The sequence below is a fragment of the Xenopus tropicalis genome, chromosome 6 (assembly GCF_000004195.4).
Source record: "Xenopus tropicalis strain Nigerian chromosome 6, UCB_Xtro_10.0, whole genome shotgun sequence".
Taxonomy (NCBI): domain Eukaryota; kingdom Metazoa; phylum Chordata; class Amphibia; order Anura; family Pipidae; genus Xenopus; species Xenopus tropicalis.
This window is the reverse complement of record NC_030682.2, coordinates 134,328,235-134,349,049: the sequence shown is the minus strand read 5'-3', so window position 1 is coordinate 134,349,049 and position 20,815 is coordinate 134,328,235. Positions and strand designations below refer to the sequence as shown.

Here is a 20,815-nt window from a genome sequence, read left to right as displayed (position 1 = left end):
CGAAAAATATGAATAACTTATTCAGATTCACTTACATGGCAGCTGTGAAACCAGTATAATTATCATCAGAATTTAATAATCAGCCCTGTAGCATCAGCTTATATAACAGCCCAACCTCATTTTCTGCTTGATAATTTGCAATGACCCCTAAGCGCAGCTTCTCGACAGCTCCCAGAGCCCACTGAGCATGTGCGTGTCACAGACACTTTCCAAGATAACAAGCTCCTGAGACCTTGATCATGGCTGCTGTTGAGATGCTGAAACTTTATACTGGTGCAGTAAAGTCAGCATATAAAATATGGTACTTTTAGCCATATTCAATTTTAGGGTTTACTTCTCCTTTAAGAATTCTGCGCCTTGTTGTCATTACTCTGCTCTCTCTTTTTTCACAGACGGACTTCGCGATATGCCTCCTGTGGTGATAATCATGGGATCAAACCGCCATCCCCAGAGCAATATCTGACTCCGCTGCAGCAGAAAGAGGTGTCGATTCGGCATCTGAAGTCAAAACTGAAAGAATCACAGAGCACTCTCGAAGACAGGTATATTTAATAAATCATGACCTTAGCTAGATTCCTATGAGAGAGGCTAATTCTCTTTATTAATGTTTTCTTCACTCCAGATACGGCAATTGCTTTATTGCATGCCCAATAGCAGCCCAAATTTTGAGACCCCAGTCACTATAGAATGGGTTAAATCAGGATGCTGCTCACTTTTGCCAATTGGACAAAAGTTACTTGGCAACCCCACTCCTAAAGCGGGCTGCTGTAACTCTCCAAATAAAGTCCTTTTGAAAAGAAATTCCATTCCCAGGAAATTGCCTCTTGTAGATGACATTCTGATCATTTTCCAAATGTGTCACTTTGGTATCCCTTTAATACAGTATTAATACTTATGGAGCTGGGGAGGCCTGGATTAGTAGAAGAGGCTCATCCCGAAGGCCAGTTAGGGTGAAAAGTGGGGATTATACTTTTTTGCTCTCCTAGATACCCCTGAAATTGAAGGGCAGTTAGGGTTAGATACCCCTGAAATTGAAGGGCAGTTAGGGTTAGATTTGGGGCAATCACCTAAATGCTATCCTAGATATTCTTGGAACTATGGTTGATACATCAGTGTTTTCCTATATCTTTAACCTTTTTATGAGCTAAAGGGGACCCTAAACAAAGCTGGTCCTTCAAGAAGCACAAAAAATCAGAAAGCCACAGCTTTATTCAACATGGAACCCCCATTCACCCAGTAAATGTGATCACTAAGATTTCTTTCCAGGTCACCATCTTACCTTTTCCAGGTATCACGCTTTAGACCAGTGGTTCTCAACTTTCCTAAGCCACGACCCTTTAATCCAGTTCCTCATGTTGTGGTGACCTCCCAACCATAAAATTATTCCTAAGACCATTGGAAATATGTGTTTTCCGATGGTCTTAGGCGACCCCTGTGAAAGGGTCATTCGACCCCCAAAGGGGTCGCAACCCACATGTTGAGAACCGCTGCTTTAGACTTAGACTTGTGCATATAGAACTTTGGATTTTTGTTACACTATGCCACACAGTATAAGATCTTCTCATTTGGCAAGGTCATCAAACAACCGGATCTTCCCCAATATGCCCATTTAAGTTATGCAAGATCAGGCTGATCCAGTTGCTTGACCCTAGGACAAAATGATTGGTTTACAATGAGTTTATAAGCCGCTTGGGCGAGGACGGCATCAACGAGCTGATGTGGTCCTGATGGGAGAATGCAACCTGCCTAATAGACATCTAACTGATTTTTGCCCAGATATCAGTCAGGTAGGCTTTTCAGAGAGCCCCATAGACTGGCAGATAAGCTGCTTAATTAGTCTGAAGGGGCCAGATCGTATGTATGTATGGCCACCTAAAGTCTCTGCTAAGGACACCTGGGAAAGGTAAATAATATAGCGGCACTGTGTTTTTTTGATGAGGATTCTTTAGTATGCAGAAGCTCTGCTGTTAGCACCCCCGCCTTATTTATACCATATTTCTTTATACCGTAAATTTTTACCATTTTACTTCATGTATTTTACTGCAGGGAAACAGAAATTGTAGACTTAAAATCTCAGCTGGCTCGTATGCGAGAAGACTGGATTGAAGAAGAATGCCACCGCGTTGAGGCCCAACTTGCTCTTAAAGAAGCACGAAAAGAAATAAAGCAGCTAAAACAGTTCATCGAAACCATGAAAAACAGCTTGGCCGAGAAAGACAAAGGGATACAAAAATATTTCATAGACATAAATATTCAGAACAGGAAGTTAGAAACTTTGCTGCGAAGCATGGAGTTGGCCCAAGACGGTGGTTTGATGGATGAGCCATGTATGGATTATATTTGTAACTCGCCTGGGGCATCCCTGACTGAAAGTGCCATTTATGACAAAATGTCAGAAGGACTTTTACTAGAGGACCAAGCAACAGAAGAAATGGCAGACTGTGACCTTCTCCTGAATGATGACCTTGCCAACAGAGAGGATTTGTTTGATGAGATAATGATGGAGACCACCAGTGAACTTGGCAGCTTGGCTACCTTTGAGATGTTTAATGAGAAGACCAATTCCAAAAGGATCCAAAACTCACTCTGGATGGAACAAGCTATTCAAACTGACGTTGTTCCTTACAGCCTTGATTTTGAAAATACCATTCTCAAGATCTTTAAAGCAAATAACGATGGCAAGTCACAAATTTTACGTGGTCTCCATTTTAAGTGTTTAACGGGGCCGACAACATTAGTAGACTTGACTCCAGATGATCCGAACTCTGCTATTCTTTTATCCCCTGATTCTCTACATAAAGAGCCCATTCTTGGTGGCAATGAAAGTTGTGCAGTAAAAGAACTGGACTTTGAGGCAGTTCCGTTGGAAGGGTTTGGTCAAGAAAATGCCCGAGCCTGTGTGACTGAGAGTCATTGGAGCAACCATTTTTTCACAGATCTGTTGGCAGTTGCCGTGCCTATAATTCCTACAGTCTTGTGGGCCCTGAATACTCAAAGAGGAAACCCTGACCCCGTTTACAACATTGGCACGATGATGCGTGGCTGTTGCTTGTTGGCTTTACATTCCCTTAGAAAATCATCCAGCACCACCTCTATCTAAGATGGGGGAGCCCAAATTTAGCCCAAATGTTGGTAGTCACTTAGAGCACTTATCAGATTGATTGATTCAATTTGTCCTAAATGCACCTAAAGATAGTTTGTTTGTTTTTTTTGTTGTTGCACTTTATCACCCAGTTCACTTTAAACAAAAATCTATTTAAAAAAAAAATTAAATATATATATAAATATATAAAAAGAGGAAAAAAAAATTCCCTGAATTGCACTAAAAAAATTTTCAAATGAAATGCCTCATGCTAATTTTCTAATTTAGAGCCTAAATCTTGCACTTACGCAACCTGTTTCTATTGTAGGGCTCATGCTCCTCGTAGAATCGCTTCATGTGTTATATTTGCACGGTTTTTTTTTGTTTTTTCCTTTTTTCCCTTTATTTTTTCCCTTTATATTTTCAGTATGGGAAATGTTTACAGCTTTCAGTGCGCTTGCATTGTACTTTGTGCATTAAGTATTGGTGTCCAACGGTGGCGTTCTGCCTGAACTCCTGTGTTTGTCCATTGTATCCCTTGCCTTCATAATGGCCGCTTATGCTATGCTGTAGCTTCTGTATGCTTGGCTGGAGGTCACGTGTCCTATCCATGGCTCCCTGTATGTTTCCATGCCGACCCCCGTGTACGTTAGTGCATGTCCGTTTCTGTATTTGTGTTTGAAGAGCTAAAGGCTGTTTGTTTACAACATGAAATAGCATGGTGAAGTGTAAATGTATTTATAGATGTCCATGTTTAAAGTGTATAGTAATTCTAATAAAAACACTGCAAGTGGGCCGATGTTAGATTTTATTGAATAGATGCCTATTTCACGTGCGCTGTGCTTTCTCGGTAGATGGTTACTGTCCGTGTCCGGTAATCTGTTCCAAACAGGGTTGAGAAGAACACACATTTCCTTTTTTTACTAAGCTGTATATGTTCCGCTATTATATCGCTCCTCCAATTCTTCTTCGTATGTTTTTAATCGAGTGTCTGTATACATAAAGGTCTTTTTAATATACTTACTGTTTAATAATTATATTGCAAAGCTTTCTGTTGTCTTTTGGAGTCGTACCACGCGGTTGCGCTTCATGCTTCCACCTCTGTATTGTTCTAAAAGGCAGAAGTAGTAGGTAAAATCCATTATGCATGGAAAAATGAATCCCATCAGTTCCACGTGCAAGAAGGACAAAGAGAATAAACAAGAGAAGAATGTTCAAACAGAAGAGTGACCGGAGACAGGATACCATTAGGTCTGGGGAACATGGGATGTTTGTCACTGTACCCTGGTGGAACACAGGCCCTGCTCCCATAGATCAAGCGCTGTGATTGGTGAGCACTAAGCAGTGAGGAACCTCAACACAAGTGTTTTGGCGCGGAGGTCCTTCTGTTATCACTGAGTGCATCAGCCAGGGCCCTTTTCATTGTAGAACATTGAGTGGTGATGGGCACAGAAGGAACACTTTTTCTATTGCTGTTTGATGGTGGATGGCAGAGATAGACAAAATGCACCATAGCCCTTAGACCAAGGGTCCCCAACCTTTCTTATTCATGAGCCACAGTCAAATGTAAAAAGACTTGGAGAGCAACACAAGCACCATAAAAGTTCATGGAGGTGCCAAATAAGGGCTAAGATTGGCTATTAGGCAGCCTCTATGCACCCTATCAGCTTACAGGGGCTTTATTTGGCAGGAAATCTTGTTTTTATTCAACCAAAACTTGCCCCCAAGTCAGGAATTCAAAAATAACTCCCTGGTTTGGGGGCACTGAGAGCAACATCCAAGGGGTTGGGGAGCAACATGTTGCCCCTGAGCCACTGGTTGGGGATCACTGCCTTAATACGTTCCCTTAATAAAGGGATGCAGGATTTTCCTACACAAACAAGTGATTCAGTTAATGGACACTAAACCCAATGGGTAATGGGGCAGAATTCAGTGGTTTTGCCCAGTGCAATTGCTTGATTGTGCCAAGGCTGGAGCTCCTCAGCGTCCTGTGGCCTTTAATAACAATCAGTTGTTTGTCATTTAACTCTAATGGAATGGAAGGGGAATTTTCAGGTTTTTTCTTTTGCCAAGCACCAATACAGCAGGTAAAATGCCCAAAGTCTGTCCCATGTGCTTTATTATTGGCTATGATACGTCAGAACCAGACCTGACCATTTGAGCCAAGGGGTAAAGTTTTAGACATGTAGCCAATTATGTATGACCCCTATTAAACCGTGATACACAATACAACCCAGCAACCGTGACTTACAATATAAAAACATGTTGCCCCCGAGCCACTGGTTGGGGATCACTGCCTCAGAAAATGACTTTTAGAGAGATGCCAGAGCTAAACGATTCTTGGTCAAATGCCTGACATTATTACCCCACGCCAAGCTCAGAAAATAGTGAGATTACATCTGTCTGTTCTGGAGAGTAATGTGAGCACCATTTAAAACCACATCCCCACTTCTCAGGGCCGTTCCACCATGAGGTAAGAACCTTGACTCAGTTGATACCATATTGCTGTAGTTTTTAACTTTCTAAGTGGAAGTTTTCTCTTTAGTATAGTAGAGGGCTGCAGCTTCTTCCCCCAACCCCTATTCCCTCTGGGTCTGCAGCAGGAGGACAGTGGGGGCAGAATATCCCAAACTGGCCCTGCAGGTAAATGCTCTAAAGGCCGCCAACACCAAGTGATATATAGAAACTAATGTGTCAATTTTGTCCATGTAGTACTGAAAAATCAGGGACTGCTCAGCAATATTACCGACTTGGTTTAGAGGGCACATTGGTGCTCAGGTAAGTTTGTGTACTCTAAGCACCAGAACTCCTATCCTATTATGCCCCCTAGTGGGTATGACTGCATCACTATTTCTGACTACATGGCTCATTTACTGAAGTGCAAAATTAAAATGACAATATTCTATGTATTCTCACACTTTTTTTTTTCTCAGAATTCCTCTGCCCAAAGTAAACCATAGCAAACGTTTGTGGCAGATAAGGGCAAATATTTTTCCTTACTAGTGAATTTAACCCCTTTGGGTACATCTTACACCTGTGAAAATGGCATCATGTGGGCAGGATACATGGCCTGAAATGGTTTGTGATTAAACTTGCCCAATGTTGAGCGTCTGTAGGCAAAAGGCCTCTCTCATACCCAGATATTAAGAACATTAAGCCTTATGCACCAAACAAGGCGCTATGAAGTCAAATGGTGCACTTCTAGTATAGTTAAGGGCAAGTAGGCAACAAGCATTTTGAGACTTGTGTTGCAATTCCAAACCCACTTTTGCACTTATAGATCATAACAGAAGTCTTGTGTGATAGAGGGGGGCAGTTCCCTATTCAGACAGTTCTGGTTGGGGGTACCAGAAGCATTACTAATAGCCATCTCCTGAATAATTGAATGCCACCTCAAATCTAAAAGCCACCCAAACCTAGCCATTCTTTACTGGTTATGGCTAAACTCCATGGGAGATTTATAAGACGGTGTCAGACAGACAAAACGCATCCTAGAAGTCGGACGTAGTTGCATGGGGTAAATAAAATGTAACTTATAGAAAATTCTGATGTTTAAACTACATGAAAGATTCGCCATCCAACATGATGCGCCTGTCGGAATGGAACACTGCATGATGCATCTTTATCTGACGAAATCTCATTGGTGTCTGACCAAGTTTTTTGTCATTGAAATACATTAACTGTTGGATGTAGATGCAAGAACAAAATGCACCATCAAACTTTATCTGCTCTTACTTTACATAACAGCCTATAGAGATCAGATTTTGTAGATCCCACAAAAGGTCATGCTGCTGCAAGAAGGATCAAATTAAATCTGATGAACATGGCATGCTAATTAATCAGCAATTAACTGGTGCTTGTGGAAAACATTTGACTCCTCCCTATCCTTCTCTAATCATATAAATATTTATAACATTGCTCAAGTCCATCCAGTTTTTTTTTCCAGCAACTATTAAATTATCCAAGCTCTGATCCTATCCCACCTAGGCTACTGCAGCCTACTTCTAACCAGTCTTCTGCCTTCAAGAAATCTTAGTGCTCCTGTTCTTTTTTTTTTTTGAAAACCCTTTCATCTCATCAGAATTCTTATTATGATAAAATGTTGCCATACACGGGCAGATTTCAGCTGATGATTTGAGTCCTTTAGACTGTTGCGGATGCTTCTCTGCCAATGTATGGGGACCCCTGAGAGCCCTACCTGACCGATATCTGGCCAAAAATGTCCAGGTGGGCAGGTTTGATTTGGATCGGGGGCCGCATTGGCTCATTGATATGGTCCTCACTCTGACTATTCATATCCCCTACATTGTAACGCAATTGTTTGGGCCAAACTATTGCATTCCCACAATACCGCTCATACAAGGTGGGCATATCAGGGGGAAAAGATTTTCTCATTTAGCAACCTCGCCAAGTATTAAACAAGGGATAGCCTTAAACCTTTCTACTAACTTTCAAAGCCCTTCACTCATTACTAGGAGGCTGATTTACAAACATAGATTCTAATTTCACTAGTGCAGTTATCCATAGCAACCAATCAGATATTTGCTTTGTTTTTTTTTTTTTTTTTAACTTGTAGTAGGCTAACTTGCCCTAAGCCCCTTCAAACCTAAAGTAAGACTACCCAGAACATTACAGTGTCTGCCCATAAGTGCCAAGATCAGACCAAATGCCCTAATCATTGTGAATAGCAGCAGTTGCTACCCTCCAGTTTGTGTCTGCTTGGACTGTAAAAGTTATAAGGTATGGACCTCTGTCCTCCTGTGTCTCTTAATCTTTGTACCACTGTATATTTATTGCAATTTTAAGTAAACTAATTATACCCTTTCCCCAGGGCTGTATTTAGACACCAGCCCGTAGCCCACCCTCTTTCCAGTTGTGATTAGCACATGCGTAGGACAGTGTGCATTTCCCAATATTGAAGAGAGGGTATTTATATATATTTATTATAGCCCTTCCTATTCCATTTAGATCTGTAGCCAACCTAATTTTGCAAACTATTATTGATTATAAGCCAACTAGACTGCTATTAATACATGAGTGATGGCTCTGAGAGCTGCAGTTCATCAGAAGCTTGAAGGCCTGACAGCCCTGTCTCATATCTTTATACATTTTCAGAATTGAGGCTCTTATACTTTAGGATGTCAGAACTAATAACAGGCAGCAGAGGCCGCTATGAGTCTGGAAATGGCTGCAATACCTGCCCTTACCTGCATGGCCATACAGCTTTTTAGCACTGCAGCATTCTCTGAGCAGTCTCACTAAGGTAACACCGACACAAGCTCATCTGAATGTGGTTGTAATACCATTGAGATATGTTTGATGGTATGAAGGTGGCCATACCTGGGCCTATAAAAGCTACAGCCAGACAGCAGCTCATTGGCCCGTGTACGGCCCTCAGGCAGATGTCCAACCGATGCTAATTGGACAGGTTTAAAAATCCCATTGGGGCAAGGAGAGCATCGACTCTTTGATGAAGTCCTTGACACAACGGCTAATCAGATAGTTTGGCCTGAGGGCTGAATGATCAAATTAATTTGATAACACCCACCTCTGCGTGGCCATACTGGGGAGAGACTGGCTCTTTGGTGAGGTCGACATCTTTCAGTGTATGGCCACAGCTTTCATCTTCCTATTGGCCCTGAAATAAATGCAGCCCAATCTTGTACAAGCAGGGGTGGGGGAGCAATTAATATTACCTTGTAACACTTTCCTTTTTAAAGAATTTGAAGAGAAACTTTTATTTGATAAAACCATTCATTAACAAAAAATTAAAACCCCAATACAGTCAGTGATTGAGATCAGCCAATTCTTCATACTTACCGAAATGTGCTATTATTGGAATAAAATCCGATAGATGAAATGCATTCACGTTTCTTTAAAATTCTTTATTAATTCCGTATTTCCTGAAAGCATTAATAGAGCAGCAGATTATCCACCACTGAATTATTTACACCCTTTAATTTTTGACGTTTAGAATGCTCCATGCTCTTAGTCCATGGAGGCCAATTTGACATGATGCAATTTTCCAGAATCCTAAAAATAACTTAAAGGGTCACTGCACCCGGAAATCCCAGCACCGTGTCTTGGAAAAAAAAATACATTTAAAAAAAAGAATGTTTCCTTTTTTTTCCCAGGATTCCCTGTGGGTTCTGCTATAAATGTCTTGGAGACTGTGGAACGGTGCAACGGTCACTGCACCCTCTGTATCACGAGACGCTGCCCATTAGGACAATTTGACACCCATTTTGTTTTGATCCTTTTTCATAAGTCTCTGGGCTTCTTTTTCTATTTTCTTCCTTTGCTGCTCGGCCATTCGTTTTTCCCTTTCAGCCATTTTCTGCTGCCTGGAATGAAAAGTGAACCCATGTATCATTTACACTGCCCTTGTTCAGACGGATACCTTACCTGCATTTCAGTGGCTTCAACAAAGCTTAAGCTATGGTTTTAACTTCCTTCAATTGCATCTTCTGGGCCGCACTGAAATTAGTGCAAAATTTTATCTGAAAATAACTGCATCAACTTTCCTGCATCACACTATACTTAAATCTCACATTTAACATGAAAAGCATTTAAAGTAAATTGTTCCAGCTACTTGTCATAACCTTGTGTGTTGGCTAATGGGCTTGACTGCCACCTAAAGTTCGAAAGTGGTACTGCAACATAACTGCTCTCACCACTGTAAAAAGGGGGACTTTCTAGAAAGTTTAGGGATACTATCAGAATCATATCCAAATTTATTGGTGGTGTCAATGCATGCTTGTAGAAGTATTAGAAGTAAAAGGCATGCTTGCAACAGATTTGCCATTTCCCATTACCTTAGCACCTCCTCAGCTTGCCAGGATGCATCACCCTCTTCTTCCCAGGCATTAGAGTTTTCTTGCCAGGTTTCCAGATCTCCCAGTTCTGCCTAAAATTAAGAAGAAAAGGTTTAATACAAAAAGCCTTTCTATGAAACTGTGCATTTAGTCAGTTCTAGTTTCTTAGTAATGTGCTTAGAATGTGTTGAAGCCTTTAAAAGTTAGTGCCTTTAATTATACAGGTCCTTTTCAAAAAATTAGCATATTGTGATAAAGTTCATTATTTTCTGTAATGTACTGATAAACATTAGACTTTCATATATTTTAGATTCATTACACACAACTGAAGTAGTTCAAGCCTTTTCTTGTTTTAATATTGATGATTGTGGCATACAGCTCATGAAAACCCAAAATTCCTATCTCAAAAAATTAGCATATCATGAAAAGGTTCTCTAAACGAGCTATTAACCTAATCATCTGAATCAACTAATTAACTCTAAAAACCTTAAAAAGATTCCTGAGGCTTTTAGAAACTCCCAGCCTGGTTCATTACTCAAAACCGCAATCATGGGTAAGACTGCCAACCTGACTGCTGTCCAGAAGGCCATCATTGACATCCTCAAGCAAGAGGGTAAGACACAGAAAGAAATTTCTGAACGAATAGGCTGTTCCCAGAGTGCTGTATCAAGGCACCTCAGTGGGAAGTCTGTGGGAAGGAAAAAGTGTGGCAGAAAACGCTGCACAACGAGAAGAGGTGACTGGGCCCTGAGGAAGATTGTGGAGAAGGACCGATTCCTGACCTTGGGGGACCTGCGGAAGCAGTGGACTGAGTCTGGAGTAGAAACATCCAGAGCCACCGTGTACAGGCGTGTGCAGGAAATGGGCTACAGGTGCCCCAGGTCAAGCCACTTTTGAACCAGAAACAGCGGCAGAAGCGCCTGACCTGGGCTACAGAGAAGCAGCACTGGACTGTTGCTCAGTGGTCCAAAGTATGTCATTCGGAAATCAAGGTGCCAGAGTCTGGAGGAAGACTGGGGAGAGGGAAATACCAAAATGCCTGAAGTCCAGTGTCAAGTACCCACAGTCAGTGATGGTCTGGGGTGCCATGTCAGCTGCTGGTGTTGGTCCACTGTGTTTTATCAAGGGCAGGGTCAATGCAGCTAGCTATCAGGAGATTTTGGAGCACTTCATGCTTCCATCTGCTGAAAAGCTTTATGGAGATGAAGATTTCATTTTTCAGCACAACCTGGCACCTGCTCACAGTGCCAAAACCACTGGTAAATGGTTTACTGACCATGGTATTACTGTGCTCAATTGGCCTGCCAACTCTCCTGACCTGAACCCCATAGAGAATCTGTGGGATATTGTGAAGAGAAAGTTGAGAGACACAAGACCCAACACTCTGGATGAGCTTAAGGCCGCTATTGAAGCATCCTGGGCCTCCATAACACCTGAGCAGTGCCACAGGCTGATTGCCTCCATGCCACGCCGCATTGAAGCAGTCATTTCTGCAAAAGGATTCCCGACCAAGTATTGAGTGCATAACTGAACATAATTATTTGAAGGTTGACTTTTTTTGTATTAAAAACACTTTTCTTTTATTGGGCGGATGAAATATGCTAATTTTTTGAGATAGGAATTTTGGGTTTTCATGAGCTGTATGCCACAATCATCAATATTAAAACAAGAAAAGGCTTGGACTACTTCAGTTGTGTGTAATGAATCTAAAATATATGAAAGTCTAATGTTTATCAGTACATTACAGAAAATAATGAACTTTATCACAATATGCTAATTTTTTGAAAAGGACCTGTATATGGGGGTTAGTATTACTTATCTCCCTGCCCACACATTGTATTCTGGTCCGTACACATCTGTACTTACGGACTGATGAATGAATGGAATGTCCTGTGTTGCTGCCAGTCTGCTGGAATATCCAATGCTTCCATCAGAGAAATCCATGTTCCCAAAGTTGGCAGGATCCCTCTTCTTTAAAACAATCTAAATGATCACCAGGAGAGTAAAATGCAAAAACAAAGCATGGTGTGTTCATAAAATAGTGGAATGCAGCACAACAACACAAAAGTTTATGTTTGATACACACAATAAGCACTGCTTCTAGGGTATACACTAAAGCAAAGCAGTACATTGCTTAGACTGGCAATGTCTCTGAACCTGTGGCTCTCTAACCAACAGAGCCCACCAATGAGAGTGCAGTGTGAAACAATATAGGCCATTCCATTTTTAGCTCACTTTTTGTGTTTTCCTGATAGTTGGTGCCATATCCTTGAAGTAATCTGGTTCATCCTGCTCCACAGAAGTTTGTGTTGACAAAGTGCCATTGCCACCTTCGATCTTAACACTGGTGGGGGCCTCATCATCCCATGAGCTCCACTCTTCCACCTTGGTGATAAGCAGAGAGAGATGTTACATTATACAACTTATATCCAAAGCCATCCTATTTTGTTTTGTAACATTCAGGGAAAACCGAGATACTAGCTTCTTTCCTGCCCAGTGTTTGGAATGTAAAAATCAGGAAAAAAAATAAAGAAAATGGGGACAGTTCCAATGTTCAATTTCTTACGGAAAGCAAAGTGTTGTTTTAGAATACACTTAGCTTGGTGTGGAATTGGGCCAGGGTCAAAAAGCCTCCAACCTAAAAGCTTTTATGAGCCTGTTTATGGTCACCTTTGGAAACTAAAAAACCTAAACGGACAATCTGTGATCTGGAAGGGTAAGGTTGGGAATTGACAGATAAAACTGACTGGCAGTCAAACTATTATAGATATCGGACATAATCATATATAAATGATGACAATCATCATCAACCAAACTAACCAACCAAACCAATAGAAATCTGCATGAGTAAAGGCAGATAACAACCTAAATTTAGTTAGATTGGACAGCCAAGTTCAGTTTGAAAACTGGATGACAATTTCTACCCAAGTCTAACGTTCTAGCTTGGTTACGAGGAGTTCTGCTCCCTTTGGATTTCCTGGAAGGTGAAGCTTTACACCAGTAGCTCTGTGGATCAATGCTTTTACACAACAAAATGGCTAGTACAAACAAGACATAAGCGTTTCTTGTCTGTTGTCATCAGGGCTGTGGAGTTAGAAGAAATTTGGGTAACTGGAGTCGGAGATACCATAAACTGAGAAGTCAGAGGATTTATGTATCGACTCCACAGCCGTTGTTGTCATAGTTCATGCTACAGATAAGTCTTTTCCTGAGTGAAAAGGTATTCCTTGATTCCTTTCAGATAGTAAACCAATGCTTGTGGATATGGGTTAGCCTAGAAGTCAGACTGAATCTGCTAGGGTCCTTCAGAGAACCTGACGCACTGGTCCCATTACTGATGCTTATCTATAAGTTCCACAGTGATATAGGTTTTTATATGGCCCACAGTGGAAATAAGGATGAGCTTATGGAAGATCATTTGGTTCTGTAGTAGGACAGTCAGACCCTGTTAACCTACCTGCTTAGGCACAGAGGAATAATCCACTGCAGTTGGTAAAGTTATTTGATCCCCACTTAGCTTCCTGCCTCGACCAGACCTGGAGGAAAAAAAAAAACAGTTCAGCATGTTATTTTCTGCAATGAAATTGCCAATAATGCATATTTCAATTTGCCAAAGACAATGTTATTTAGAGAGCCTACTAAGCAATGTTCCACAAGTTATTAGAAGTCAAACACAGCTAATATTATGAATGTGTAACATGTTATGAATGTGTTTCATCCTCTGGTTCTGTACAGGAGTGGGCCAGACTGAACTTAAGAAGCTTAAGAAGTTAGCAAAGAGCTATGGCAGACACCAGGTTTGGGTCATCGCTACTTGCAACAATAACTTTCTATTCACTTGAATGGATTTCAGGTAATGACAGTGGATGCCTAACAACCTCTGGTGCTTCTCAATCCAATGAATGGACATTTTATTCATGTGATAAAAGGTGCAGGGCTATTCACTTGGCTGTCCAATGACATCAACAGCAAATCAACCTACAGAAAACTATGGGCATTGTTATTGCCCCTGCAAATAGCAGCCATCAAGAATCCCAAGGTATAAAGTAATATAAATCCACATCAGATCTAGTAACCCATAGCAACAATTCAGCAGGTAGCATTTACTAGTTATCTCTTTGAAAGCAAACATTTTATTCCAATTAAGCCACCTCAGACTGATTTGGTACCTTATGTGCCCGTGTACTACCCAACCAATATGTGGTAAAGATGTCAATCGGGCAGGCTTGATTTCCCCATCAGATCAAGGACTCCTTGCTCCAACGGCCTATATCCCCGCTGTTCTAATCTGATTTTGATCATGTGACCCTGGGGTTAAACGATCAGATGAGCCCAGTTTCGCCAACCTTAGGCTGATGCCACATGTGGCGTTTTTACGCTGCGTTTTTTCTCGGCCTAAAAACGCCGCACAAGCCACACATGGCGTTTTTCAGCCTAGTACTGGTGACGTAAGCAAATCCTGTTGCCATGGTGCTAATAGTGCGAAATAGCAAAAAACGCCGCGTATTTCCGCTAGGTCTGGCAGCTGCCTTTGCGTATCCATAGGAATAGATTGCTTTGCAAGTACAGGTATCGGACCCCTTATCCGGAAACCCGTTATCCAGAAAGCTCCGAATTACGGAATGCCCGTCTCCCATAGACTCCATTTTAATCAAATAATTCAGAATTTTAAAACTGATTTCCTTTTTCTATGTAGAAATAAAACAGAACCTTGTAATTGATCCAAACTAAGATATAAATAATCCTTATTGGATGCAAAACAATCCTATTGGGTTTATTTAATGTTTTATTGATTTTTTAGTAGACTTAAGGTATGGAGATCCAAATTACGGAAAGACCCCTTATCCGGAATACCCTTGGTCCCGAGCATTCTGGATAATGGGTCCTATACCTGTACTGGCGTATTTCAGCCAACGCTTGAAAAATCCGTGCTTAGGCGTTTTCTAGCGTATTTCCGCATTGTGTGGTTTGCTTTGCGTCTTTTCAAGCTATTTCTATGGATTATGATATCAGGCGTTTTTCAGCCGCCGAGAGAATTAGAAAATACGCATCGTAAAAACGCCACGTGTGGCATCAGCCTTAGGTGGGCATGACCGGAAGAATAGCTCCTATAACGTATGACCAGCTGTAGACATAATCTTTTAAACATTAAAGCTAGCAAAATAATAAAGACCATTAAAATTTCAGCATTCACACTGAGGGAACAGGATTCCTTCTACAAACAAACTGAACCAAGCATGAGTAACTGAAGGCAGCTGGGCGGTATAGCTGGGAGTTTTAGTTCATCTTCAATACCTGCATATTAATCTCTTGAAGAAGGCTAACACGGAAGCAATGCAAGTGCAAATCTTGAAAAGTCGAAACTGTGAAATGGCCATCTTGATACTTTACCTAAAAAAGAATGAAGTACCAAATTTACGTTTAGTAAAAACATGGCAAGACTGCCTGAGAGTAACCACATAGATAGGAGATTTTTACCCAATTGTTAGCTCAAAATGTGACACTAATTTTAAATTAGCCCAAAACCACCCGCTGAACAGGAATCATTTGCATTGTGCAGATGACCATTGCTTGGAAACATAAAAGTCAGCGGGGTAGTTTCAGGCTGCTTAAAAAAAATCTTAATTTTCCCTTAAAGATACAGTAGCGCCAAAATATTAAAATGTTTTAAAGTAATTAAAATATAATGTACTGTTGTTCTGCACTGGTAAAATTTCTGTGTTTGCTTAAGAAAGACTACTATAGTTTATATAAATAAGCTATTGTGTAGCCATGGGGTCAGCCATTCAAGCTGAAAAAGGAGAAAAGGTACAGGTTACATAGCAGATAATAGATAAAACACCACTGTATTCTACACAATTTATCGGTTATCTGCTGTGTAACCTGTGCCTTTTCTTCTTTTCAATGGCTGCCCCCGTGGCTACACAGCAGCCTACTTATATTAACTATAGTAGTCTTTCCAAAGCAAACACACAACTTTTACCAGTGCAGGGAATGTGTGTGTGCTTTTACAGTGCCATGAATGCTGTGACAAAAATGCATACGTGAGTTTATTATTTACCTTTTTCTGCTCAGGCTGGCTTCTTTACACTGAGTGAACCTGCCAGCAGACACAATGCATGACCGAAAAAAAGGCTGAATAGAAGGTTCGGAAAATATTGGAAGAAGAAAAAAAAAAAAAAAAAAAAATGATTCTTCTACTTTGCATATATAGGAAATTAGTGAATGAATGGCACAAAGGCATCCTTTTAGATAATGCAGGGAAGGAAATCTGCAGATGCCATACACAGGCCTTTTTATTCATAAAAATAAACATAAAACCTGCACATTTAGACTGAATAATCCCAACCAGTGATGCGTGTATGTAGTTGATGCACAGCAGCAGAAGGAAATCAGCCTGTGCCATTTATCAAAGTAACCCCCATATGTAATAAGTCACTAAGTTTGTCCAAGAGCAGTAACAAGTAAGATACTTGCTTTTTAACAGGTGACCAGTTCATGCTACCAGCTTATTAGTTGCTATGGGTTATTGCTCCTGGGCAAACTTAGTGCCCTTTATTACATGTTTATTATCTAAGGTATTGCATTTTCCTTGGGTGACGAACAGAGTTGGACCATTAATAAATGAGCCACCAATCAAGTATGTCTGCCACTGGAAAAGAATGTTAAAAGGAAGGCTAATTAGAGGAACCTTGCCAATGAACCCTCCCTAGTGTTTCATCTGATTCTAGGCAGACCAAATGGAAACTAGTCTTTAAACAGATACAGTCATCACATGATTCGCCCCAGTTTCTTAATATATTCTTTCAATTTTACAACAGCTCTATAGTGTATATTCTCTCTCCCACTAGATCAGTGGTTCCCAACCTTCCTAATGCCGCGACCCTTTAATACAGTTCCTCATGTTGTGGTGACCCCCAACCATAAAATTATTCCTACGGCCATTGGAATATGTGTTTTCCGATGGTCTTAGGCGACCCCTGTGAAAGGGTCGTTCGACCCCCAAAGGGGTCCTGACCCACAGGTTGAGAACCGCTGCCCTAGATCTTAAGTTTAGTAGAAGAATGGTAGTTTAGTTGCTCCTGTCTCAGCTTTTATTTAATTATTGCAAGTTCCCTGTTAATGAAAAATATTGCTCCCCATTTTTTTTGAAGTGCAAAAAAATTTTTTTTTTTATTATACACAGGCATACAGGACTCCTCTGTTTGATGAGAAACCACGATTGCCTGTGCTTGATGTTGATGAAGTGATGGATTCTGGGACTTGAAGTCCCTCTGCTTTCCACAGAATATGTGCACTGCCACAGATTGTGCCCACCATGGACAGCAGATCAGTTTCAAACCCCCCAGAATCCATTATGTCAACACAGAACAAGGTGAGGGAGGCTTTGAATAACTGACAGCCTGAGTGGTGGTGGTGGTGGGGAAATGGTCCCTGATATCCAGAGGCAGACTATTTACAGCACTTACAGGAGAGACGAGCTCACATGCTTATCTAATGTCTACCTGCATTATCCTTGTGGACACTGAATTTTCATAGATAACAGATGGAAGGGTATTTATCTGCTATTCCAATGTAAGTGCAGCAAAACCTTGACAGAGAATTCTGCAAGTAGAAACAATAACCTAAACCAGTGATCCCCAACCAATGGCTCAGGGGCAATAAGCTGCTCACCAACCCCTTTTGATGTTGCTCCCTGTGGCCTCAAAGCAGGTTCCAATTTTTGAATTTCTGACTTGTTTGGGAGGTATATATGCATACACACACACATAACTTAAATAGTAGTAAAAGGATGAATTACCAAATCACTGTTGCCACTGTCTATCACAGCTCTGTATGAAGAGATCCAGACTTACTGTTGTTACTGAGGAGGAAGACAAATAATACAAAATTATAAAGAGGAAATTCAGTTGCAATTGCTTAGTGGCTAGCACTGCTACCTGGCACAGCTATATTCCACCCATAGTCCGTATGTTCTCCCCATATACGCCCGATACTCCCCCATTCTAAAACCATATGGACAGGTTCATTGGCCCCAAAGAAAATGACATGTGCAGGTGGCAGGAATCAGACTGTAAGGAGCAGGGGTGTATCTATAAAGCTCTGTGCAACCTGTGGGTGCTATACAGATAAAAGGCTGCTTATGCATGTAAATAGGTCAATGAGTTGGCAGACTGTTCTGGTTTATGTTCTAATTTTCATTCAAAACCCTTTACACTTGGTTGGTTGGTTGGTTGGCACCTCCATGAACTTTTATGATGCTTGTGTTGCTCTCCAGGTCTTTTTACATTTGACTGTGGCTCACGAGTAAGAAAGGTTGGGGACCCCTGCACTAACCTGTTACAATTTGCTACATTAGTTGATATATAGCTCAGCAGCATCAAAAGGACGTAAATAATGTCAGTATTTATCGAATTATAACATTTGTAAAGCTTGGGAAACATGCTCAGTAGGTACTGATGCTGCTGCTGTTAATAAATCAAATAATGTATCAAATGCTCACAGTTTAGACAGAGGACACCTCCACCCAACTTGGAAAAATATGCTTGGGAGCAGAACTCTCCCTTTAAATAGCAGCTTCCCCTGATACATTGCGGCTAACTACGCATGGTTTCAGTTTCTATGGATGACAAGAAAAATTAGAGAATTAAATTAACAGAATTTCTCTAACAGATTCTGTAATGTGTTTAGGTTCTCTCACACGCTAACGGCATGGGTGGACTGAAAATCTTTTAATTGTTTACAATTAAAGCAATTTGAGCAACAGGCTATAATCCCCATGCAAATCATGCCTTGCAGATACACTGGGCAATGTTACCCAATGCATTACGGTACAGGTATTGGATCCCTTATCCAGAAACCCTCTCTCACATAGATTCCATTTTATTCAAATAATTCAGAATTTTAAAACTGATTTCATTTTTCTCTGTAATAATAAAACAGTACCTGTACCTGATCCCAACTAAGATATAATTACCCCTTATTGGGGGCAGAACAGTACTATTGGGTTTATTTAATGGTTAAATGATTCCCTTTTCTCTGTAATAATAAAACAGTACCTGTACTTGATCCCAACTAAGATATAATTACCCCTTATTGGGGGCAGAACAGCCCTATTGGGTTTATTTAATGGTTAAATGATTCCCTTTTCTCTGTAATAATAAAACAGTACCTTGTACTTGATCCCAACTAAGATATAATTACCCCTTATTGGGGGCAGAACAGCCCTATTGGGTTTATTTAATGGTTAAATAATTCCCTTTTCTCTGTAATAATAAAACAGTACCTGTACTTGATCCCAACTAAGATATAATTACCCCTTATTGGGGGCAGAACAGTCCTATTGGGTTTATTTAATGGTTAAATGATTCCCTTTTCTCTGTAATAATAAAACAGTACCTGTACTTGATCCCAACTAAGATATAATTACCCCTTATTGGGGGCAGAACAGCCCTATTGGGTTTATTTAATGGTTAAATGATTCCCTTTTCCCTGTAATAATAAAACAGAACCTGTACTTGATCCCAACTAAGATATAATTACCCCTTATTGGATGCAAAACAATCCTATTGGGTTTGATTAATGGTTTATTGATTTTTTAGTAGACTTATGGTATGGAGATACAAATTACGGAAAGACCCCTTATGGGAATACTTTTGGTCCCGAGCATTCTGGATAACGGGTCCTATACCTGTACACTCAACTTTCCAAGGAAGCTTCAGCAAAAGACAACTTTCCTTGTCCCACATAAAATTGGGGGTAGGACTTTCCCTCAATACTGGAAGACTGAGGGCTAAGAATAAAAAGGTTAACTACCCTACTAACCAGGGCACGGCTGTGAAATTGAAATGCAAGCTAAAGAGGGATAAAACAAGTGAAGCAGCACAGTGGACCTGGGGTTTTCTTGGTTGCCGGGGTCAGCGACCCTAACAACTGAACACATTGAAAAAAATCGCAAAGTAAAGCAATAAGACCAACTGTAAAGTTGCTTAGACTGAGCCAATCTATAACATAAACCGGTTCATGTAAAGGTAGAACTTCTGCTTTAACTAGAACTCCCAGTATCTTCTAAAGTCAAGTGGGTGCAGATCAGAAGAGAGAGGGGTACAGGGTACATGCCCATTGATTGCACGTCCCTGCCGTAAAGTTCGAAAGGCACCATTTCGCCTTGCCTGTAGCCCACATTACCCCCAGGAGCAGCCCAAAACACAATGCTTACATCATACCCCCAACTCTCCATTAGCTGCTGCGTCTAGCAGGGAAGAGCGACAGCACCCCCAGCCGCAGGGTCCATGCTTCAGAACCACTAGGGATCAAATACACTGGGCTCTGCCGCACACATCAGCTCAGCTCCTCAGGCCCGGCGATTCCTACATGTGACATCATCACGTTGCTTACGTCGCGCCGCTGCCGACGTAGACATCTGATCTGTCAAGGCGGAAGTGTGTGAGCGCAAAGCAGCTTGGGAAGTCGCTGTGTGGGTTGTGAGGAAGTTTACCCTGGGGCTTTATTATAACATTAAGGAGCAGATTAATCAAAGTGTGAAATTAGAGTTTATGGAAGTGAAATTCACCCACTTTCTCTTCGTGTATTTATCAAACAGGGAACTGTAACTTTCACCTATTGATCAATGAGCGTCTAAAAATCCTATAGGGGTAATTAGAAAGTAGGTGAACTTTTCTGTGGTATGTATGTATAACTTTATTTATAAAGCGCTACTTATGTACGCAGCGCTGTACAGTAGAATACATGAATATAAACGGGTATTAAAATAGATAAATACAAAGTATAACAATAAATACAAATAAATACAAGATACAGTTGCAATAAGTTAAGAGTCAAAGACACAAGAGGATGGAGGTCCTTCCCCCGTAGAGCTTACAATCTATATGGGAGTGGTGAGCTCTAATTTCATATT

The 20,815-nt window shown here is 40.9% G+C and overlaps 2 protein-coding genes across 7 annotated transcripts in view; one reads left to right on the top strand and one right to left on the bottom strand.

Moving 5' to 3' along the window:
• Positions 1-4,119, top strand: part of sybu (syntabulin) — a 33,815-nt gene extending 29,696 nt beyond the window's left edge. For 2 of the 3 annotated variants that reach the window (XM_012964695.3, XM_012964696.2), the window contains 2 exons: positions 393-542; positions 2,047-4,119. In XM_012964695.3, coding sequence (XP_012820149.1) covers positions 393-542; positions 2,047-3,100 — 1,204 coding nt within the window. In that variant the 3' untranslated portion in view covers positions 3,101-4,119. 3 annotated transcript variants of the gene reach the window in all.
• Positions 4,120-8,804: 4,685 nt separating this feature from the next.
• Positions 8,805-20,312, bottom strand: ebag9 (estrogen receptor binding site associated, antigen, 9). 4 transcript variants are annotated; one of them, XM_012964771.3, is made up of 9 exons: positions 20,117-20,312; positions 17,699-17,761; positions 15,959-16,032; positions 15,193-15,288; positions 13,355-13,433; positions 12,133-12,282; positions 11,764-11,880; positions 9,898-9,989; positions 8,805-9,426 (listed from the first exon to the last, which is right to left on the bottom strand). In XM_012964771.3, exons 4-9 carry the CDS (start codon positions 15,273-15,275, stop codon positions 9,306-9,308), a joined length of 642 nt encoding a protein of 213 aa, XP_012820225.1. In that variant the 5' UTR covers positions 15,276-15,288; positions 15,959-16,032; positions 17,699-17,761; positions 20,117-20,312; the 3' UTR covers positions 8,805-9,305.
• Between the last annotated feature and the right edge of the window lie 503 nt (positions 20,313-20,815).